Genomic DNA, 22,278 nt, shown 5'->3' with positions numbered 1-22,278 from the left:
GAACTGTGGAACCATGGAACTATGGAACCATGGAACGGTGGAACCATGGAACTGTGGAACCATGGAACTGTGGAACCATGGAACTATGGAACGGTGGAACGGTGGAACCATGGAACTGTGGAACCATGGAACTGTGGAACCATGGAACTATGGAACGGTGGAACGGTGGAACCATGGAACTGTGGAACCATGGAACTGTGGAACCATGGAACGGTGGAACCATGGAACTATGAAACCATGGAACCATGGAACGGTGGAACCATGGAACCATGGAACGGTGGAACGGTGGAACTATGGAACTGTGGAACCATGGAACTGTGGAACCATGGAACTGTGAACCGTGGAACCATGGAACTATGGAACCATGGAACCATGGAACGGTGGAACCATGGAACTGTGGAACCATGGAACGGTGGAACCATGGAACTATGAAACCATGGAACCATGGAACGGTGGAACCATGGAACCATGGAACGGTGGAACGGTGGAACTATGGAACTGTGGAACCATGGAACTGTGGAACCATGGAACTGTGAACCGTGGAACCATGGAACTATGGAACCATGGAACCATGGAACGGTGGAACCATGTAACTATGGAACTATGGAACCATGGAACGGTGGAACCATGGAACTGTGGAACCATGGAACTATGGAACCATGGACGGTGGAACCATGGAACTGTGGAACCATGGAACCATGGAACGGTGGAACAGTGGAACCATGGAACTGTGGAACCATGGAACCATGGAACGGTGGAACCATGGAACTATGGAACCATGGACGGTGGAACCATGGAACTGTGGAACCATGGAACTGTGGAACCATGGAACTATGGAAGCATGGAACTATGGAACCATGGAACTATGGAACCATGGAACCATGGAACGGTGGAACCATGGAACTGTGGAACCATGGAACTGTGGAACCATGGAACTGTGGAACGGTGGAACTGTGGAACCATGGAACTATGGAACGGTGGAACCATGGAACTGTGGAACCATGGAACCATGGAACAGTGGAACCATGGAACTGTGGAACCATGGAACGGTGGAACTATGGAACCATGGAACGGTGGAACGGTGGAACCATGGAACCATGGAACTATGGAACCATGGAACGGTGGAACGGTGGAACCATGGAATCATGGAACCATGGAACGGTGGAACCATGGAACCATGGAACGGTGGAACCATGGAACTGTGGAACCATGGAACTGTGGAACCATGGAACCATGGAACGGTGGAACCATGGAACTGTGGAACCATGGAACCATGGAACGGTGGAACCATGGAACTGTGGAACCATGGAACTATGGAACCATGGAACGGTGGAACCATGGAATTGTGGATCCGTGGAACTGTAGGAACTACTGTAATTATATTGTAGTTTATTGCTGATTCAGCTATATTCGTGAGTCTTATATCAAGTACCAACCTACCGGTGACATAAGGGTAATTAATTTCTGCCATTAATTTTCTGTGTATGAGAATAAATCGCAAAAATTTGTAGTCACAGATATTGGAAAATGCCACTTGCGAGTAATTAGACACGCTATGAATAACATTAATTTCACAAATTTTAATACCAGGATTTCCTTTTATCTTGTCATGTTGGAAATTAGAGCCTTCAATGTAACTATATATGGGATAAGAATAAAATAATGGTCACATAGGATCAAAAATAACACGCAAATATTATGCTTTCTATCCGAAGTATTTTGTGTAGGCTACTGGGTTGTTCGCTATAGTTATCACACTTTATCAACACATCTGGTGGGAGCCAGCACACAGTTCTTGTAAAAGTAAACTCAAAGTACATTTAATGAGATTCATTATTATCACGAACATAATTTAGCGTCAATTACAAATTTGCTAAAATTAATCCGTTTATAATAGTAACATTAATGTACATCACAGTGTCTCTCCTGCATGCATGTATTAATTAACCCATTTTAGTGTACAAAATTACAATAATTACAAAACATATATAGTGAGGAGGAAGAGGAGAAGAATTAAAACTCACCATTACATTACTAGCTATCAGTTTCCGTATAAGTGCTATAATATTATAGTTATAAATTACAATTACATAGCTTTAACTGTCATCGTACATGGGGATAGTCACAGGTCCATAAGCCTCACAGGGTGTTAGTTCAAACTGCACCTCTGAAACATCATCCCCTACTGTAGAGGGTTGAGGGTTTCCAGACCCATAAGCATCACAAGGTGTTAGTTCAAACTGCACCTCTGAAGCACCATCCCTTGCTGTAGAGGGTTGAGGGTTTACAGTGGTACTCATCAAGTTTGCCTCTTGAAATACACTGATGTAATCATAGTCATGGTGGGTAAGCTCATCCAGAACAACTTCAGGCCTCCTGTACATATGTGGGTGTTTGACATTCATGAAAGCACCACGGGTGCTGATGCCTCGGTGGATGTTTCAAAGCTACATAACATAAAGCTACTAATAGCCATAGCTATTGCTAATACACATGGTATATTGATTAACTTTGCATTAATGTTTGCTGCATGCAGGCAAATGTAACTCGATGAGTGGGAAAAAGGAAATGATCGACCATGCATGATTTAATGCTGAAAATGATGCCAGAAGTACAAAATTAGCCTCGCAGCTCTCTTCTCACACTTTCACTATTGCAGCTATACCAATAGCTAGCGTTCCAGTGCAGAGCTAACTACTGAGTCTCTTAGCAACACTCCATGAAAAGTTTTGCTACGCATTCTTCTGAAAACGCTGTAATGGTATTCCAAGTAAGCAAAGCTAAGATAACTCAATAACCAAGCATTATTTTGCCTTAAAATCAAGAAAATATGACTATAGAAAAGCCTATAGAAACTCTTACTTTCACTTAATTAATCCCTTTAGCAGCTGTAGCAGTCTACACAGACAACATACACACACACAAAAGCACTACTACCGTATACCTCCCTTGCGCATGCACCGAGGCATATTAAAATAGTATACGTAGCAATGAATTACTGATGAACTCACATATCTAGATGTGGTGGGTTACTTTCATTGATATCCAAGGTCTTCGATTTATATCTCTGATATCTCAGAGCAACCAGCAAAACGACGGCCACCAATAGAACAACTATAAGAGCCAATGATCCAATCACAATACCAATCACAGCACCTACACTCAGTAGTGAAGGAGTTGCAATAAGTCGTAAGTACATAAAATTAATAGTCTTAAGTCCTGTTTTGAGCTAAAAACATATACACGCCATATACAGTGCCTTTAGTCTATAGAGTAAATAAACACAATTTGGTACGTGTTAGTACATAAATGTAAATATTTTGAGATTGGAACATTTCTAAGAAAATATGATGATACCATTGTGTTGGTGAACAAATTATCTAAAACATATCCGAAAATATTTCCATGGCAACCAAAGGTGGTGGGTATGTGGTGGTTTATAAAACACCAACATTTTTCTATAGTGGACAATCACTTAGCGATGGAAAAGACCAATTGTTTTCGGCTAAGGTATGGAACTTTGGCACAACATTCCTGAATAGTTTAGCTAACATATGCATGGTTACGTATAGCTTACATAAGTACACGTACTCAATTATGGGATATTTTAAGTGCCTTTTCGCTTAGCGATGGAACTCAAGCAAATTTGTCGGCTAAGGTCTAATTGTTTTTGCACATTAATTATTAATAAATTTTCTATTTTTTTATACAAAAAGTTGTCCAGAAATACTTTAGTTCCGGAGATATTTCATGTTACACATATATTTTACGATCACCCCCATTTTTACCTAAAATGATTTCCCACTACAACAACTTTTGGGGAAATATGTTCAAATAAGGTTGTAGCTTATTTATTCACCTACACAATGGTATCAGCACAATTTCTTAGAAATGTTCCAATCTTGAGATACATTTAAGTACAACTACTCACTCTGTGGTTAAATTTACTCTCAAAGCTAAAGGCACTGTACACATTCCCTATAATTATCGTTGTAATGATTGCTAAAGCAAATAAATACTCTTTTAAACACACTTTCTTGTGCACACTGAAGAGGACTAGCTTCCGCCCACACTCCATCTTCACAGGTCCTTATCTCATCTCCTAGGAGCTGGAACCCTTCATCACAGGTGTATGTAGCAACTGTCCTATGTGGTCCTTCAGACGCATTGTAGATGATCATTCCATTAGCGAGTGGTGGAAGATTATTACACAAGGCTGTGAGATTATTATGTGATTAGAGGCTACATAATTATGTTTTCACAACTTACGGACACATCTTGGTTCTTGGCCAGTCCACACCCACACCATTCTACTTCCTGCCTCTCCAGTGGTACAGTTCCTCTCATTATCCCCATCTAGGAAGAACCCATCATCACAAGTGTACATTGCTATGGTTCCCAGGAAAGTGGTGCCGATATGATACAAGATTGATCCATTCCCAAGAGGTGGCAGCTCTTCACACTGTATACCTGGATGCAACATCAATGAGTGCTCTTAATTTCAATGACGTATATATAATATGCAACCTTAAAACCCAACTCCAACCTAAGCACCCTATATTATTATGTCCAGTCAATGCTGGAGCTTATATTTAGACACACTATATCCCTGGACACACCTACTAAATCTGGTGAGCAGGCTAGGTCACTTTTTTATCTGCATTACAGCGGTTATAGTGCTATGGTACTAAATCTGTTAGATAAATAATTTTAATTTCACTGTGGAACAGATGCATGCAGGAGGCCAAAAAGAAGAGGTGTATCAATATTGAAGTAACAACTTACGTTGACACGTTGGTGGTACTCCACTGAAAGTGCTGTCACTCTGACAAACTCTGATAACGTTTCCAATAAGAATGAATCCAGGGAAACAGGTGTGCTCAGCGTTAGTTCCCTCAAGGTATGGAGCCGTCGTGTCAGGTGAGTACTCAATACTACCATTAACAAGCAATTCCAACTCTTGACAAACAACTGCAGAAGAGAAAAATATAGGAGAGAAAAATATAGGAGAAAAAGAATAGTCCTAAATGTATATCTATATCTGACTAGAAAACAGTTGCAATGTGAAATATTGCTAGGATTGGCCAGGGGAAACACCAAAAAACGTGGGAAAAAAATCAGATGAGAGCATAACTCCAATCTGTTACAACGTCATGAACATGCATGTACAACTAGTGTTGATATACGTTACATTATCTGTCTGAACTATGCCATATGGCAGATATCGGCACAATGTTTCTTTCGATCTCAAAGGTTAAAATGCAACAAAGACCTGTTAACAGGACATCTCTTTATTACAGCCTACTAGCTGTAAACAGGTTTCATAGAATGTACGTGCATCATTTTTCCAATCCACATGCATGCTTAATTATACAGCTAAACTTACAATCATCATCTGCGATGACAATGAACGTAGAGGGGAACAGGACATTTGCACTGGGAGCAGTAAACGATGGATGCAGTGGATCTTCAGGCTGGGAACTCGCTTGGAAAGCTTCTGTACCCTCGGCAATATCATCAGGAAAAAGTATAAAAGGGAAATCCAATAATTGTTCCTTTGGTCCAAATTCCAATACAATTGTATTTACTCCAGGGAGGTTCACAACATAGTCATTTTCTGCGTTGACAGTAGAGAGGGTGGCTGCTTGTACGTTTGTATTGGGCGTGGCTTCGTTGATTCCGACGATAACGATATGAGTTTGTTCAGAGATTCGACCATTTTGTTTTTCCAGGAACACAACATTAAAAATTTCTTCCTCAAATCGAGGCTCATCGAAAGTGTAACTTGCGAACTGGAAACCAATTTGAAGGTCTGCAGGAGAAATAATTACTATAGCTTTGAGAAAAAGCCGCAAATAAACTATAATAATACTTGCACTGTAATATCGAAAACAGGCTGAGTGCATGCACGTAGTACCAATAAATGTCCAATAATGCTACATATATAGCAGGGATGTAACTGATCGGTAGTGCATGGTGGTGGTTGGTGCTAATCACCCTCTTAGATAGGCAAATTTGATTAATTCAGTTGAGGCCACTTTAAAAATTCTGGACACATCACTGATATAGCTAAAATAATTCTACTACTGAACTAAAACACTCGCCGTCATCATCGGTGATTCTACAGAGAGAACTTCGACGACCAATCGAAATCTGAGAATTTATAGACAACTGAAGAGTCAGGTCAATCACAAACACTTCCTCTTGAGCCTCATCAATAGCATCATCAGTTATTGGCACTGGAACCGCAACATCATTTACTTGGTTACCAAATTCGTCAGCTTCGAAAACGACAGTAATCACACTGTCATTGAAATCTTGACGTTCAGGTGCTGTAAAAAAATACGTAACAGATAAGTTACACTAACAACATGAGCTATAATTATAATAATTATACATGCAAGGATATTCCACACGTAGTGCATGGTGTTACTAACCACCTCTTAGGCCAATTTTACTACGTGTTTTGCTTAGCAAAAATCAGGGAGAAACTTATTGTGTTCGACGCAAATATTTACATACTAAATTTAAATTAAAAAGCTACCACTTGATGAAAATTCAAGCTGTAATTTTTATGGGCAGAATTTCTATATCGTGCAGCTTACTGATTAGAGCACGATTGGGGGAGCGGGCGTTGTTATCAGCTGGAACGTTGGGTAGTGCAGGTATACCAGCCATCAAGGCATCTCCTACAGTGTACGGAGTGACCTCCAACACGACTCGACTGGCAATACGGAGATTCTTGTTCACTTGAGCGTTGATTCGAAGCTCACTTTCACTGGATCGATAATCGTTCTCAGTTAGCTGGAATATCACCACTGCAGGGGAAGAATGTTTACATCACAAATGAACTTCCATTTCCACCTCACTTGAACAAAAAGTAGAATAAATGCTACACACAGTGTATAGAAGAGCCTTTATAATTATAGTGTGGTCCCACTGCGTAACTCAGTATAAAAATTATTATAGCTATAGTAAGTTTTCTCTTGCAATTCTACATGTATACATTCTACACTACTCTCTGGTATTATTAAGTTTTATGGGCACAAACATCCAAAGTATCAACATAGTTACATAATACTTACTGTCACTGTCGATGATAGCCAGCTCAAATGTGTCACGTGTCAGCAATCTCCTAGGTGGTGTTGTACTGATACTCAGTTGCAGTTGGGCAGACTCCATGGGCTCTTGAGCAACACTGTCCACTCGATATGTAACAATGATATCTTGATTCACACCCGGACGAACTGTGTATCTGTCGGTACTGATCTGAAAATCTGTGACTGGGTCTGCAAAAAAATAACAATTTGACGCCAGCCCAGTGGCAATGATTATAGATTTGTAGCTAAACAGAATTTTAACAATTTTGGGATATTTCAAGAATTAGACAATTAGCCTCACCTGCAGTCCCACCATCAGCTACAGCGATGTTTCCTCTGATAAGGTTGTTAACTGAGGCAGGTCGTTTGGTGTAGCCAATACTAACTGTATAGCCTTGTCCCCTCTCCTCTTCTTCCAGCCTCTCATCAAGAAATCCAAACACTGTGGAGATTGTACAATGATACATGTACTCATAGGTTAATAGTGTCTATTGTGGTCACCCTATATGCTATAGGCCTCTATTAATACAGCCAGATTAATAGGCCCCAAATTCTCCATAGCATTGTGTCACATCTAAGGGTGCGTGACAGCTAGTTTCACTGCATGGACATTAACTCGATAATAATTATAATTTTACATGTACACAATAACTGCAATGCCTATTGAGAGATGACATACCAACACAGTCGATGCATTGTCCCAGTAGGTTGTAGGAAAGTCCGGCAGTGCTGACACAGCACTCTCTGACTTGAGCAGCAGCTGACTCAGTCGAGGTGAGGGGGATAGTGTCTCCATTACACTGGTTCCCAGTTAAGCAACCGGTGATGGAAGTGGGACCTTAAGAAAGAGCATAATAATTATGCAACACAATAGCAAGTAGTTTTTCCACTATATGCTATGATAGAGTATAGATAGACTCACATTGTACACATCTTCCTGCACTGTCTGTGTAAGCCACTCCCCCACCAGTAGCACAACACTCGCCACGACCCTGAGCTTGACTGGCATCAAAGGCAGCAGTGCAGCCAACGTTAGCCGAGCAAAGCACATTGCCTGGGAATGGAGGAATGAAATTATAATTACATGAGCTATATACAAAGATATATGCAATCACATAATTCTTAGAGCAGGGATGTGATCATGTAGTGGTTGGTACTAACCACCTTTCTAGACAAAAATACCCACAACCATCTAGACAAAAAATAACAGACCTCCTAGGCTTCTTGTTTACCACATAGCTAATTGGGAAAATTTGAGTGTTGAATTGATATTGAAGAATGGCCATGTATGAATCTTATAAACCTTACCGGAGCACAGTTCACAGAAATCGCCTCCTGCATTGAAAGCCAAGAATCCATCATCACAGCAGTCTTGACCTGAGGCCCTAAATCCTGCACTGACACCACTGCAACCAAAGTTTGCATTACTGTAACATTCGACTTGAGCCAAACCTGTAGAATTAGTCAATACATGTATAAATTGCACAGGCTACGAAACTGCATGAAAGCCGATATACATGCATGCAGATTTCAACTGCGGTTTGTGGTAAAATGGCCCCTCTGCAAAAGCCACCTCTGTATACTTTTTGTTTTCAGTGTAAAAGACGTTCGAATAGCAAGCTAAGGGTTAGGGTTATATATGTGGGAGCACAATAAATGAAGGAAAAGCTTTATACTCTAATTATATAAAAGCCATACATGTATGTCTGACAGCTCTTCACAACAAATGGTGTGGTTTTTATCACCGTGCATGCATGCAGCCTCTTTGTTGTTAATTTATGCGTATTATAGCATGCAAATGGTATATATATAGTAACTGCAATTTTAATACCTGCTCTTCGTCTCTTTTCATCATCAAGATATCAGTGATAGAGCTCGTTTTTATGCTCATTCTATGTACCTATAGTAGTATAGTTGGCTAGCTGCAGTCGAACGGCCAAGATCCGAAAGTTTAATGTAAATATATGCCGTACATGCATTTATTTATGCTATTGGTTGAGTTAGTTCGAGAAAGAGAGTTGACTTTAGGACTGTATTGTGTAGAAGAGATTATTCAAAAGCAACTGTGACTGTCATAGCCAGGTAGCTCATCATAATAGCTACAGTTGGAGACATCAGTCGAGATATAATTATGGCCTTACAGAGACCACACTACACTGTGTCAAAAAAGACAGCAATACATTTTAGTGCGGTCACTGTATATACCATGCAGCGTCATATTTTCAGCTTCCAAGCATGAAGCAGATCTGATCATTGAGTACTGTAAAGGTAAGCTTCTTACTTGTTTTTGACTGTTTCCATGCATGAATTAAAAATTATGAGTGGTCATAAAACAGCATTAATTAGTGTGTGATTGACTAGCTGGGCTGACTGCATAAAATCCCATAAAACTGCACAGTCATGTACACCATGAATTGTGTATAATAGTTTATGAATTGTAGCTATACATGGTTTTATTTGATTCAGTGACGCAATTGTTTGATCAATATTCCTCAGCGTTGATGTCAATCACCACTGAAGATGTTCGCTATATTTTCTTGTGAACATACATACAATTTCGCGACTACCAATCGAAAATTGATTGAGATATGCATTCTACTCTGTTCCTAGAGTCTTCGTGTGCTCGTCGCTTCAGTAAAAGCGTGCAGTTCTGGGTTCAACGTTTTTAAAGACAATAGCTTCGCTCGAATTCCATTTTCAACAGGAATCCGCCTTTGTTGATAGCTTCTATAGGGCCATTTCAATGGAGTCAGCACCTGTTAGCCATCATCCACATAGAACGATTCCTCCACCGCCTGAGACACAAGTGGAAATTCCAGAGCATAATCAGACGCGTTCTTCTTTACACACATAATTGTTTGCTATGTAAGAAGAGGCAGATATAGTGAGTGTGATGCGTGCGATAATCCTTGAGAACCTTTTCAGGTGGATCGAATGAGACGAGTGATAGTTATACATCACACGTTATACGATCGGACACACGATGGCAACCATATCTATAGTCTCTCCTGGGGGTGGGTATATATAGTGTATAGACGTTGAAACTTGTGACTGACTGATTAGAAGAACTCGCCACCAGAGTTTGCACGTGTGAGAGATATATATCTGGGGTGAGCTACACACTCTTCTGAAAAGGCTGCAATGGTATTCTTAGTAACGAGAACGAAGCATTATTAATTTGCAAATCCACGAATTGAAAACATGACTAGAAGACGGAAACTCTAGCTTACTTGCTCTTTGAGCAGCTGTAGTAGTTTACACACACAGACACACAGACACACTACCATAAATTATACAGTAGACTCTCGCTATTCCGGCTCTCTGAAGCACGGCTACCTCGATATACCAGCCATTGGTTTGGCACGGATTGCTAGCTAGAAGTTTACTGCACAAAACTCACCCTGAAATGCGGCCATTCGCTATTTTATATGGCCAATACTGGCTGGCAAACCGGCTAGGTTTTCATTGTACGTTTATTACGGCCGGATATGACGTTTTGGATGTTGTTTGGCAGATAAAATTGGATTGCACTTAGAAATACAGCCACCTCGCTATATTCCAGCCAAGCTGCACTGTCCCAAAGGTGACCGGATTATCGAGAGAGTCTAATGTACCTCGCTAGTGCATTTGCACCGACACATAATACTATTATTAAGTTGTAGTAATAATTATGTAAGTATTGTATAGGACACACATTCTGTTAGCTTATGATTATTATGCTATAATTATATTGTAACCGTTGAGCAGTTACAGCTGGAATATACACACACATACATGCGGCTACACCTCGGGGCGTAATATAATAATGCTTGTTATACACGTTTAAGCAAGAAACCACAGTGCAAATATATGGCTGCCACTGGTACATTAAAGCTAACAAGTTACTAGCTACAGCCATATAATTATTTGCACAGCCAGAAAGCTCGGATGAAAGTTGGAATGATCTGTTTTATATTGTAGTATCAAAATAAGGAATGCATAATGTGTGATAACTATGCTTCTCCCACGGAACAAATCAGTTACAGTCGCTAACTGCATCGAAACCATGCATGCATAATTATGCTGTCTATAGTAAATTTACCACAGGAACCGTAACTGTCTCGGAGTGTTTCACTATAAAGCAATGACTTGACTGTTTGGTGAGAGTGTGGGCACTTCACTGAATGGTCATATTTTTATGTGTGCCATACACAGAACTCAAGGGCGTAGCAAGCAAGTTTAGAGTGGTCAGGCCAAGGTAAATTTTGCGGTTAACTGCTTTACTAATCGATTACAATATTGACGACCATTACGGACACCATTATCCAATTTTCAATAATCACGATCATTACCTACTTATAGCTCCAAAAAGTGGTCAGACCAAAACCTGACAAGCCTGACCGCTTGCTACGGCCTTGGAACTGACCACAGTGCAATATGCCACAATTTTATTGGCACTGCATTTCCTTTGATCTCAGAAGTCAAAAGGTGTTAAAACAACTGTACTACAACAATCGTTGAAACAACAGCTGTTTTGTAGATCTTGCAAAATACTACACTAACAATAACATCCCTGCGTTTCCAACTCTTCCTCTTCTATCTATGATGGATACATGTATAATGTATAATATTATTTATACCGTAGTAGCCTCTATTCCAGGCCGATTAAAATACGGCTTGGTACTTATTGCATGTGTTAGTTTATTCTCCAGAATCTGGGGAATCCCATTCTTTTTCTCTCATCTATTTTCTATCTTTGTACATCAGCTTAGCTCTCTATTGCGTTGTTTCAGAAGGCTTTCACGTTAGTCTGAAGCCAGAAGAGGCTCTCATCTACCTCTACTAGGGACGGTTGTATGGTCAGGATGTCTTACCTTGGATCTGTACAGGCTATGGGAAGTGTATGGTGCCTCAAACTGCTACTTGCGAAAACAACTCGGCTATAGGACCATCTTAGACGTAGATGAGAGCCTCTTCTGTCTTAAAACTAGTGTTCAAGCCTTCTATAGACCAACGCAATAGACGGCATAAGCCACAGCTTCACAGAACTCAGTCATAGATTTAAAGTATTATACGGCTTAGTAAACGGACTAATTTCCTGTGTAATTTACTAAGATTTTACGTTCGTAGTACGATACCCATAATTATTCTGGGTAATTTGAAGCGCATGCGCACTATCACCCCTGCAATAGGTACCAGGCCGTATTTTAATCGGCCTTGAATCGAGGCTAATACCGTAGTTAACCGTCGAACCGCCCATCCCATACTATTGCCCGAAAGTCCAGTAGAGGCCAAGAGCGCATAAAAGAGAGAGAGCGTGTAACTTACGCATCCTCTACAGTACGGGCAGAATCCAAAACCACTACTATAAAAAGAACAATTCTTGAAATTGCTCACTGCTGCATGTGCATGGAATGTAGTCCCACGTGACCATGCATATAGTTCTATTTATAGTAGTGGTTTTGGGTTCTGCCCGTACTGTAGCAGACGGAAGTTTTACACGCTCTCTCTCTTTTATGCGCTCTTGAGAGGCCTAATTGCAATCATATAGAAGCGCCCACTATTGCGCATGAGGGTCAGAGGTCAATATTTTCACTGTGTGTAGCTATTAAAATAGCTAGCTAGCTCATAGATGTGCACAAAACAATATTTTAAAAGTTACTAGGACTATCTATAATTATATAGACCTATACAATCTTGTTAGATCTATCCTAGAACTGGTCTGGGGGCCAGACCTTTTCTCAGAGGGGGGAGGGGGAAGAGAGAAAGAGGTCTGGAGACTCTTGCAGCACTTACGTGTGCTCTTGGAATGTCAATTAGTGGGAAACTTGTGACATTGGAGGTTATAAAGGAGTAGATGTAACAATACTCATTGGTTGTATCTAAATTCCATTGGCTGTAATCCAAATTCCACAGAGGCAATACTCACATTTCATTGGGTTAAAAATCACATTACATAGGATATGCATTTCATTGGCTCTGGCCACATTCCGCTAGAGCACACGGAAATGCTGCAAGAGTTTTCAGACCTAATCCTAACTATCTTGATTTTGCCTCTGAGCTATTATAGGTCCAGCTGGCCCCTAGACTATCCTAGAACAGACATCAAGCGAGCTGGTCTATCAACGGGGACATCCTCTCCCTCTCACGGGGAAACAACAAGGTGTGTGTGTCAACAGCACAATCCTAAGATGAGACTGTTTGAACTTTCCTCTGAACACCAAAACACATGTCTATTTCCAGCTCAGACCCCCTTCTCTATTGTGGCAGAGTGTCTTCCGTGATCTGTAACTGTACAGAAGATGAGCTGTGTAGTTTTCACAGAAAATACAGCATAACTGTCTTGCATGGATGGGCGCTTGCACGGTTTTATAGTAGCCACATAATTAAATATCCGCCCACCCCTTGTTTAGCCTAAATAAAGCCATCAAAACAGGTGGGGGGTTTGACGGTTAATCAGATAGACATATCAATTCAACAATGGCTTCTAGTATAAAAACTCATATAGATAACAAGTGCCAAATTCAGCTCTCACTAGCAAGCAATGTGGTGCAGCAGATACAGGTAGGGGACACCATTTTTTTGCAGATTGCATGTACATACAATTACATCGTCCTTTGTTCGGAGTTTCGAGATGTCCACTATTCAGGGCTGCAAATACACAGTAAACCTCCCGACCACGAGGGCGGAGGTGTACAAGTCATACTAGCCTCGATTCCAGGCCGCGAAGAGAAAAGCGGCCTGGTATACCTTGTATGCGCATGCATGCGCGAAATAATTGACAACAATTTCATCACACAAATTGTAAAAAACGGACAAAGTTACAAAAGAATACATATGACAATGTGACCACAATGGCAGCTTTCAGAGACACTAATCAAAGTAGAATAATTAGTCTGTCTCTCTTTTATTGGACTCTTTGTTGGACCCTCCCCATCCCGTACCCACCTCCTGCATGGACAGTCTGTTTTTTTGCCTGACCCAATGTCAATAACTTCCTCCAGACTTAAAATTATGAAAAATAATGATATCACATTATAACACCTATAGACTACCGTATAGCGGGTAAGTTTCGTGGGGTAAAAAATTCGTTCAACTCGAGAAACGGTAGTTTTCGTGAGTAAAAATTTCATTTAGTCTCGTGGCTGCACGGCATTCCTACGTTCAGATAAGCCACGCCTACGATAAAATTTCGTGGAGGTCAGCCTGCCCACGAAAATTACCCGCTATACGGTATAGCAAGCTGTCACTGTTGCACGGCGAAAAATTGACTAGTCAAACTCCATGTAGAAACTCGTGTTGCACAGTCAGAATATTTCGAAGTGGCTGTGGTTTTCATGACGTCAGTCTACTACACGTGATACTTTTAGCTAAGTTGTACGTCATTATCAATGATCTTGTGCACAGTAACCGCATGCAGTCTATATATATAGCCACTTGATCGAGTTGCCACAAATATCGTGGGAAATGTTGCATGAGTTTCTGCACAGAGTTTGACCAGTCTACTGTTCGCCGTGCAACATTAACGGATTGCGAGTCTATAATAACACTGGAAGCATAGTATGTCCTACCACATTGTAAATATATTTCTGCATTAATTTTATATTGACACAACAGTCCTCAACATAATATTTTCAGTGTAAAATCAGTGTCTTACCAGCAGTGGAATTGAGCAAGACGATCAATGTTAGTAGAAGTTGACTTGAAACTCCCATCCTCCTGTGTTCTTTTGTTTAGTTGCGATAGCAAGAGCATATAGAGTCTATGGAAATGCGGTCATACGGTTAGTGCCTTATAAGCTCAGCTCGGGGTGAATGATAAGGGGGTTCACTGTGTTTGAATCAATGACGTCATTAAGGCTTAACGTCATGATGTAGTGCACATCATTACAAAAATGAAAGCACCGCGGGTGCTGATGCCTCGGTGGAGGTGCCAAAGCTACATAACATAAAGCTACTAATAGCTAGCTTTTATACACACATAGATCATGATGAACATATTTTTGCATGTAAAATCCAGGGAAACTCAAAGAGTGGGTAATGATTGTTAAAAACGATCGATGCCAAAGTCAGCAGAGCCTCGCAGCTCTCTTCTCACTCTAGCCTCGACTCCAGCCCCTTGTGGGTGGACAATTAATTTATTATTTATCGTATTTTATCTCATTGAACGTTTAAAACAGTTATTGTGATAAGAACAGAAAGGAGAGGCTACCTCTCTGTATATACTGTAGACAGAGACAGCTAAGTAAAACATCAGCTCTGTAGATTTATCCAATAACTTGAGGCTCGGATCGGATACACACTCAAGCGACAAGTCAATCTCATAAGAAATTAGTTAAACCTGTGGGTAAAAAATAAATGTGGATAAGTACAGTGGCTGTGACGTAACATAATGTGAGGACTATACTTACAATAGATTAACCATTGAAAGCACTATCCATTAATACACACTCAAGCAACAAGTCCCTCGGATCGGATACACACAAGTCCCTCGGATTGTAAACACATTCAGGCCACACAGTAGATGGGCGTGGCCCGCCTCCAAAAGGGGAGACGGATTGCAGCCCTACAGTCAGTCATTTGTCAGATTCTGACAAATGGATATTCTCGTTCACTTTCGTGACATTTATATTCGTGTACTATCGTGTACTAGAAGTCAGTTCTCGTTTTATTATTATTGGAATGGCTCTTAGCTGAAGCTTCTCTCTTCTCTGAAGCTTAGAAAACATTACTCTGAAGACTGAACAACAAGGGAAGAGGTATAAAGCTTTGTCAAGCTTGTTAAGGTCAGACATTTTTGTGTGGGCCCTGTGCTATTAAATCTTGTTCATGTTTGGCAAGATCTAGGCAGACTATAGTTTCATCATTAATATGGTGGATCAAGTGAAGAGTGTGAGCTAGAGAACTTGGTGCTGCCATGACACGAGAAATTTAATATAGATCTACACGTATTTAGAATGTCTATTTCTCTGTACAGGAGCAATGGCTAATATCCAGCTATCCCAACAGTGCTCCGCTTGGCTATACTAACGGACGAGACTGGACAGTTTGAGGTAAGGGTTTAACCGTCTTTGTAATTATTGTCCTATACTTACAGGACTGGAGTATGACCTGCTCATTTGACAGGCATCAAGAGAATCTAAAGAATTACGAGTTGGGGCCTAGAATCAGAGAAGTCCAGTAGCCTGCTAAATCTTTTTGTAACATAATTTGAAGGCATTCAATCATCCTGAAGTTGCCCTGGGTAACTGTAATCGTGCTGCAGCACAACTGGCAACCCTTGTGAAGCAGCTCTCTATGTGCATCTTTTGTGTACTCACTCTGTGCATTTTCTGTGTACAAATTTCGATTATAAATATTTTTTCCGACCACAAATACAATGAAAATTTGACGCATGCGCAGACAACTAGTACCAGGCGGCCTAGTTGTTTGCCTAACCGTTATAAAAGCGAAAACTCGGCCTGGGATCGAGGCTATGTGAAGGGATGTGAATGTGGGTGTGTTCTGAGCTACTGCGCATGTGCAACACAATTAAACTAGTGCCTAATTGTAAAAAGACAAACCCAAACAATTATTCCGGAATATTTGGCACATGCCTAATGTATGCACACTGGGGAAAAACCTTACCTGTGGTCGTGGGAGTAGACTCACAAGTTGTCACTGTTGCAGGCGAACTGTTCGCCAGTGACGGCTTGCGAGTCTACGTGGGAGGGGTGTGAAAGATGGTTTTGCAAGGTCTGATGAACTGGATCATCACTAACGCAGTTAAGAAAGTTCCTCTGTGCTCTGTTCAACTGAGTCAAAGTCAAGCATTAACTATTTTCAATCTGTGATATGCATGTGAGTGAACATGGAAACTATAAAAAGTATGCTGTTTCAGTATATATGCATGAAATTAAGGCATGCACCCACCATACATACACCAATGATGTTTAGGCTTTTAGCAGTACTCAGAAGAATTTTACCTTCAGGTATCGTGCAACTGAATTTCATTCCAAGTTTCCATTGAGCCTCTGAGTCATCAGCTCTGATCCGCAGAACAATTAAGCCTACACTATTAATTTGCTCAGTCACTATACCCTCCTCCCAAACCATCAACATTCCGTTGGTAGCTCATACCTTGCAGATGGACACTCTTCTCGTATCTTGAGCAGTTCAGAATCGCAGTCAAAGGTCATTGTCTGAACACCCATCTCGACTGCATATACTTTAGATGAGAGAGCTTTTTGCAGGGATTGGCATAAATGATATGATTTGGAATAACTCCCAAATTCAATACACCCTTGATCTCAGCCTGTTTGTGAGAAGTAAAATAATAATACAAACCTTACTTGCACAGTCGAACCCATGCAGTCCCTAGCGCAGCGAGTGTCTTCAAGAGGGCTGGGTCGTTGTTGCACTTGATGGCATAGAATGGAGTGATAGTGGGCAGGGCAGTCACCCAGTCTCTATGGAGCTCCAGTACCCAACCATGCAATGTCAACAACATAGAAGGAATCATCAATGGCCTGGTTATGGTATAATTATAGAAAAGTATCCGTGAATAGCCACACAGAATGTATATAATAGCATTACCTCTTTCCTCTGTAAAGCAGTGGTTTTGTTCTTGATATGTTCCCTCAGAGCAGCCTCGCCATCATGTACAATGTCCAGCACCACTATGCTGGTCTCACTAATCTGCATCTCCATTGCAAACTTAAACTGCTATAAATATAGATGGAGTGTCTTGAATCGGTAAGTGGGTATAGCTATAGTAACACTCAGGGCCATCGTAGTATTCCGGTATAATTTTATATGTCATAGTAATTCAGTAATAGTTTTTATATGTCATAGTAAGTAGTGGTTTTCTTGTGTATTAATTGTGACTTCATGTCTATAGTATAGGTACTTCCTGTTTTAACAACGTTAATTGTTACTTTCTGCTACTGTAGAGCGGCATTAGCGGGTAGTTCATGGGTAAATTAAAACTACCCAGCCGCAACATGCACATGCAAAACCATCTACACAGTGGAATCACTAAAATTAATGGTGGACTCAATGAAATAGAGATACCCCCTGTAATTAGTACACTCAGTTGAGACTTAATTGAGTGCATAATTATACGAATTACAGGAGGTGTCTCAAGTCCACCATTAATTTTATAAAAATCAAGCCCAAAAGTCAAGACACATCATGAACTACACATGCGTTGTGGGAGAAGTGGGTGGTTTTGGGGGGTACTAGGCGTTGGTATAATGGATGTGGGGAGCAGTGGGGGTAGTGGGTGTGAGGGGAAGTGGTTTTGATGGGTACATAATTATTATGAGTGTGTTGGGTAGCTATATATAAAAACCAGCATAACATAAACTAGTGATCCCAGCACAATCATTCATTCCTTCCCAACAGCCCACAACCATTATAAAAATTATCATTTCAGTGACTTCAGTGTTCATGCTAAATCAATATCTGTAATTACAATAAAAATGGGATAACTGTCCCTCCAACCTTCTAAGTATATAGCTAGTAACTGAAGCAGCTAGAAACTCAGCTATTTATCTTATCTTGTCTTTATACTTCAGTTCTTTTCTTCATTATGTGGGGATTACTGTTTGCTTGGTAATGTGTTCATGCTCGATAACTCCACTCTGACAGTGCTAGAATTATCTCGTGGATTAGTATTTCCTTTCTCAGAAGACACAAAGTTATCAGTGTTTGATCTACAGCCACTAAAGAGTTTTATCCATGTCTGGCGGAAGTTAGTGCTTCGAAGACCATATATAATAAAAATTAGCACACCTTGAGAACCCACAAAGATCGAGAATATCACTTGGAATGTGAATGACAGCTCCACAAGACCAGAGCTTGTTGATACTAGTCCAAGGCCCCAACCCAGGCCAAGTACAACTGATAGACACATTGCAATGACCAAGTTCTTCTTAACATTCCTCAACTGTTGAAGTACGGAGCTCTCGTTTAGTGACTGCAGGTTTCTATAATGCTTGCAAATGGACACCATGATGGCAACAAATACGGACCAGTTGAATACGTAGATGATGACAAAAGGAAGAATGAATCCATAATAGAAAGGCCATTCAGTAGGATGACAGCTGAATGAATAATGATGTGTGTATGTGATCGATGTTGGTACTAAATACCGTATATATATTACATGCCCTATTCATAAAAATGTACATTGGTATATTAACTACACAGAACTTTGCATGCACCTGCATCCGCATTCAGTATTTTGCGGACTAATATAAAGATCACCCTAAACAGGGGCGTATAGCCAGGATTTGAGAGAGGGGGTGCTGGATGAATGGATTGTCCGAATTACGTGCGCAGAGCGCACTGGCAGTGCAAAATGTGGCTCCAATGGGGGGGGGGGTCTGGGGACACTCCCCCAGAAAATGTTTGTTGTTACATGTTCTGAGATTGATTCTAACGCAATCTAGCTAAAGAAATGAGGGTACTGCTGCTTTGAGGGTGCTGGTGGTTAAGCCACATCTTCATTTGAAGATATCCTATAAAATGCATTGTTTTGAGTTGTGACAATTAAATCATGCAGCTGCTAACCAGGTTCTGCTTGTGAATTAGCAGGACAGGGTGACAAGCCACTTGCAGTTGCAGTGCTGCTCTGTGAACTGGGCTCAACTGAAAGAGTGACATATGATGATGATGGTGATAGCTGCTGAACAGTATGCAACTCTGTGGGGGACCTCGGTGTGGTGGTCTGCTCGGTCTGCTCAGCCACGTTGCTTTGCACATGTGCACTGACTGGAATGCCTGGAATGAATATTTGGAGGTGGAGCTAGCTAGTTGGAGGTGGAGTTTTGAGTTGATCGTGCAAGAGAGCTCTATATTTACCGTATTCACCCGAATTACCGGGACACTCCATTCTAAGGGACACTTCGGACGGAAATGTAGACGTCCTGATCTAATTAGAATGAAAAAGAGCATGCACAATGCGGGAGCGTGACCAGAAGGGGAGGGGCTGCGCGTTGCTTAGTGGAAAGCTCCTAGACACAATCAGCAAGAGGGGGGTAGGCAAGGGAACTGGCGCCTAAGGGAAAAAGTCAGCAGTAGTGATGCAGCAAGTAGAATTGGGCTCTCCTATATTGGTCAGGAGCAGTAGGTTTCTAAGGGAACTATAGGTAAAAGAACTACACAGCTTCTAAACTGCACGAAATACATTTTAGCTGCAGAGCTAGCCTCCGCCTGGAATCGAGGCCGTGTACATATACCATGGGGAAATATTCGTTCTAATTACTATACGGGACACCCTAATACAAGGGACACTTCGACTTTAACGTAATTTTTCTTGCTCTATTCCAAGAGACACTGCAAGCCGTAATTATTTTTTTGTGTCCCGGTAATTTGGGTGAATACGGTATCTCATATCAGCTAGCTAGCTAGTTAGTAAAATGAACTTATGGAGCAGAGTCTAAGGCCAGAGGGGGGGTGCTGGAGCACCCTCTGCACCCCTCTGGCTACGCCACTGCTAAATCTAGATCTATTCTATTTGAATCACTAAAAGGTTACATTTTGCCTGTCTAAATTAATATAGTTGTACTTCCTAAACAAAATACAAAATCAAATTTTTTTTAGCTTGCTTTTCAACAGCATGTTTTGTGGTGTTTAACCATTGAGTCTATGGTTTGACAGTGACACTCGGACTTTGCATGTATGGGAGTGGTCCCGCCTTTCCTTGAGCTATTCACAAGTCAGGAGATTAATGATACCAAAACTTGTAGACTGGCAATGACGGGTTTGGTGCTCCTCTGAATACCGGAAAAATATAAACTGTCTATTGAATGTCCTTCATAAAAATTAATTAATATGCATTCCGTTTGAGTCAAAATGGTACGTTTCAGCGGGTGCAGTTTCATCTAACCCAGTTAGCCTTGTACTTACTACACCCCCTTCCAAACACACACACACACACACACACACACACACACACACACTACCGTATACCCCGCTTAATTGCGCATGCGCACCGAGGCATAACTGTAGGTACTTACTAGTATAGGTTGCTGTAGTATTGGTAGCCCACCCCAGCACTGATGACAACAATCATAAAGGGCAGTACTGCATGTGGAGTATAATATAAAAGCACCCTCAAAAACATAATTATAGCAACAAAACTGAATGTACTATATCAACTCTGAGTACACAAGCAATCTCTCAAGATAAGCATTATTAACGATTGCTTACACCAAGCTGGAATTCCAGCCTTCAGCATGAACTTGGAGGTGAGGGACTGAGATCCCATTATCACTACCAGTTTGAGGTAGAGCCAGACAGCTTCTACAGCCATCCAGGAAAAAAACACTAGGAAGAAGTACTGCAGGAGGGCAGACATGAGCCCACAGAGAGGTGGGACACCAACAGTGAACCCTCCAATGAGGAAGGTGAAGTACAGAAACATCAGTGAAATACTCATGTTGATGAGAATCTGGTTTTGTTTATCAGCGAGGAGTTTCCTACGAAAGAGAATAGAAACGCCGAACAAACTGGGCAGGTTGCTACTTACTTGCTGATAAAAATGGTGAATATAAACACCAGAAGACACACTACAGACAAGCTCAGGCCAATGTATGTGATGGTGCTCAAAGCAATTGCAAGATTTTCAGGTAATGACGTTGGATTCAAATCCTGTAATCGTGAGGAGATCAAAATGTTGTAGTGTATATATTTCTTACAAAGAGTATTCCAAAGTGGCCCAATTGTCTGCATTCGCAATCTTTTCTCCCATTGGAACTGGTTATCTCTTTACATCCAGCAGTGTCCCAAGCTCCAAACTGATCTGAAATAGTAAAGATAGAAAAAATGAAAGGTATAGTGAGCTTGTTAAAGCTGCAAAGTCCGGGCACTTACCTTGAGTCTTATACAGAGCACAGCTACTGTTTTCAATATTATTCTGCAGACAAATCACAAAGAACTTACTTACATATTTTTAAATTGCTCATACCGTCATCCTGATCAGAAAGCTTGTCCGTACTGGTACTGAGAGCACTGTCTTGTTGGTCTGCAGACAAGCTAGTCTTGCAGCCACCACAATAGATCACACCTGATTAGTACTTCTGTTCTCAGGAAGGAAAAGCACATCAGACAAAAAAACAGAGTAACTTAATCTTTGCCGAAGTGAACGGTTTGTTGTAGGGCATTCTTTAAGAATCAAAGGGCTTAAGCGTAGAGAGGCTGTTGAGTTTTCGGTG

General features: G+C 41.0%; 2 protein-coding genes across 2 annotated transcripts; both read right to left on the bottom strand.

The window, feature by feature from the left end:
* Positions 1-1,446: 1,446 nt before the first annotated feature.
* On the bottom strand, positions 1,447-14,849 carry LOC135336408 (uncharacterized). The gene is made up of 14 exons (XM_064532171.1): positions 14,737-14,849; positions 8,409-8,552; positions 8,023-8,154; positions 7,780-7,938; positions 7,402-7,542; positions 7,086-7,289; positions 6,606-6,818; positions 6,105-6,332; positions 5,387-5,812; positions 4,786-4,971; positions 4,270-4,470; positions 4,034-4,216; positions 3,012-3,156; positions 1,447-2,376 (listed from the first exon to the last, which is right to left on the bottom strand). The coding sequence occupies exons 1-14, from the start codon at positions 14,792-14,794 to the stop codon at positions 2,097-2,099; spliced, it is 2,700 nt and encodes an 899-aa protein (XP_064388241.1). The 5' UTR covers positions 14,795-14,849; the 3' UTR covers positions 1,447-2,096.
* A 3,649-nt stretch (positions 14,850-18,498) lies between these two features.
* LOC135336022 (adhesion G protein-coupled receptor L2-like) lies at positions 18,499-22,264 on the bottom strand. Its single transcript, XM_064531791.1, has 7 exons — positions 22,032-22,264; positions 21,938-21,980; positions 21,763-21,866; positions 21,594-21,715; positions 21,275-21,543; positions 21,082-21,148; positions 18,499-19,164 (listed from the first exon to the last, which is right to left on the bottom strand). Exons 1-7 carry the CDS (start codon positions 22,035-22,037, stop codon positions 18,660-18,662), a joined length of 1,116 nt encoding a protein of 371 aa, XP_064387861.1. The 5' UTR covers positions 22,038-22,264; the 3' UTR covers positions 18,499-18,659.
* Positions 22,265-22,278: the final 14 nt, after the last annotated feature.

The sequence above is a fragment of the Halichondria panicea genome, chromosome 5 (genome assembly GCF_963675165.1).
Source record: "Halichondria panicea chromosome 5, odHalPani1.1, whole genome shotgun sequence".
Taxonomy (NCBI): domain Eukaryota; kingdom Metazoa; phylum Porifera; class Demospongiae; order Suberitida; family Halichondriidae; genus Halichondria; species Halichondria panicea.
Note: the sequence above shows the minus strand (reverse complement) of the source record. Positions and strands in the feature narration are given on the sequence as shown.

Coding starts and splice junctions, on each gene's coding strand:
- LOC135336408 (XM_064532171.1), bottom strand. CDS start 14,794: ATGGGAGTTTCAAGTCAACTTCTACTAACATTGATCGTCTTGCTCAAT. Junction 4,217..4,269: donor CCAAGAACCAAGATGTGTCC/GTAAGTTGTGAA, acceptor ATAATCTCACAG/CCTTGTGTAATAATCTTCCA. Junction 3,157..4,033: donor TCTTCAGTGTGCACAAGAAA/GTGTGTTTAAAA, acceptor TACTGAGTGTAG/GTGCTGTGATTGGTATTGTG.
- LOC135336022 (XM_064531791.1), bottom strand. Junction 21,149..21,274: donor GGCTGGAATTCCAGCTTGGT/GTAAGCAATCGT, acceptor CTCCACATGCAG/TACTGCCCTTTATGATTGTT. Junction 19,165..21,081: donor TACTACAGCAACCTATACTA/GTAAGTACCTAC, acceptor TTATTCATTCAG/CTGTCATCCTACTGAATGGC.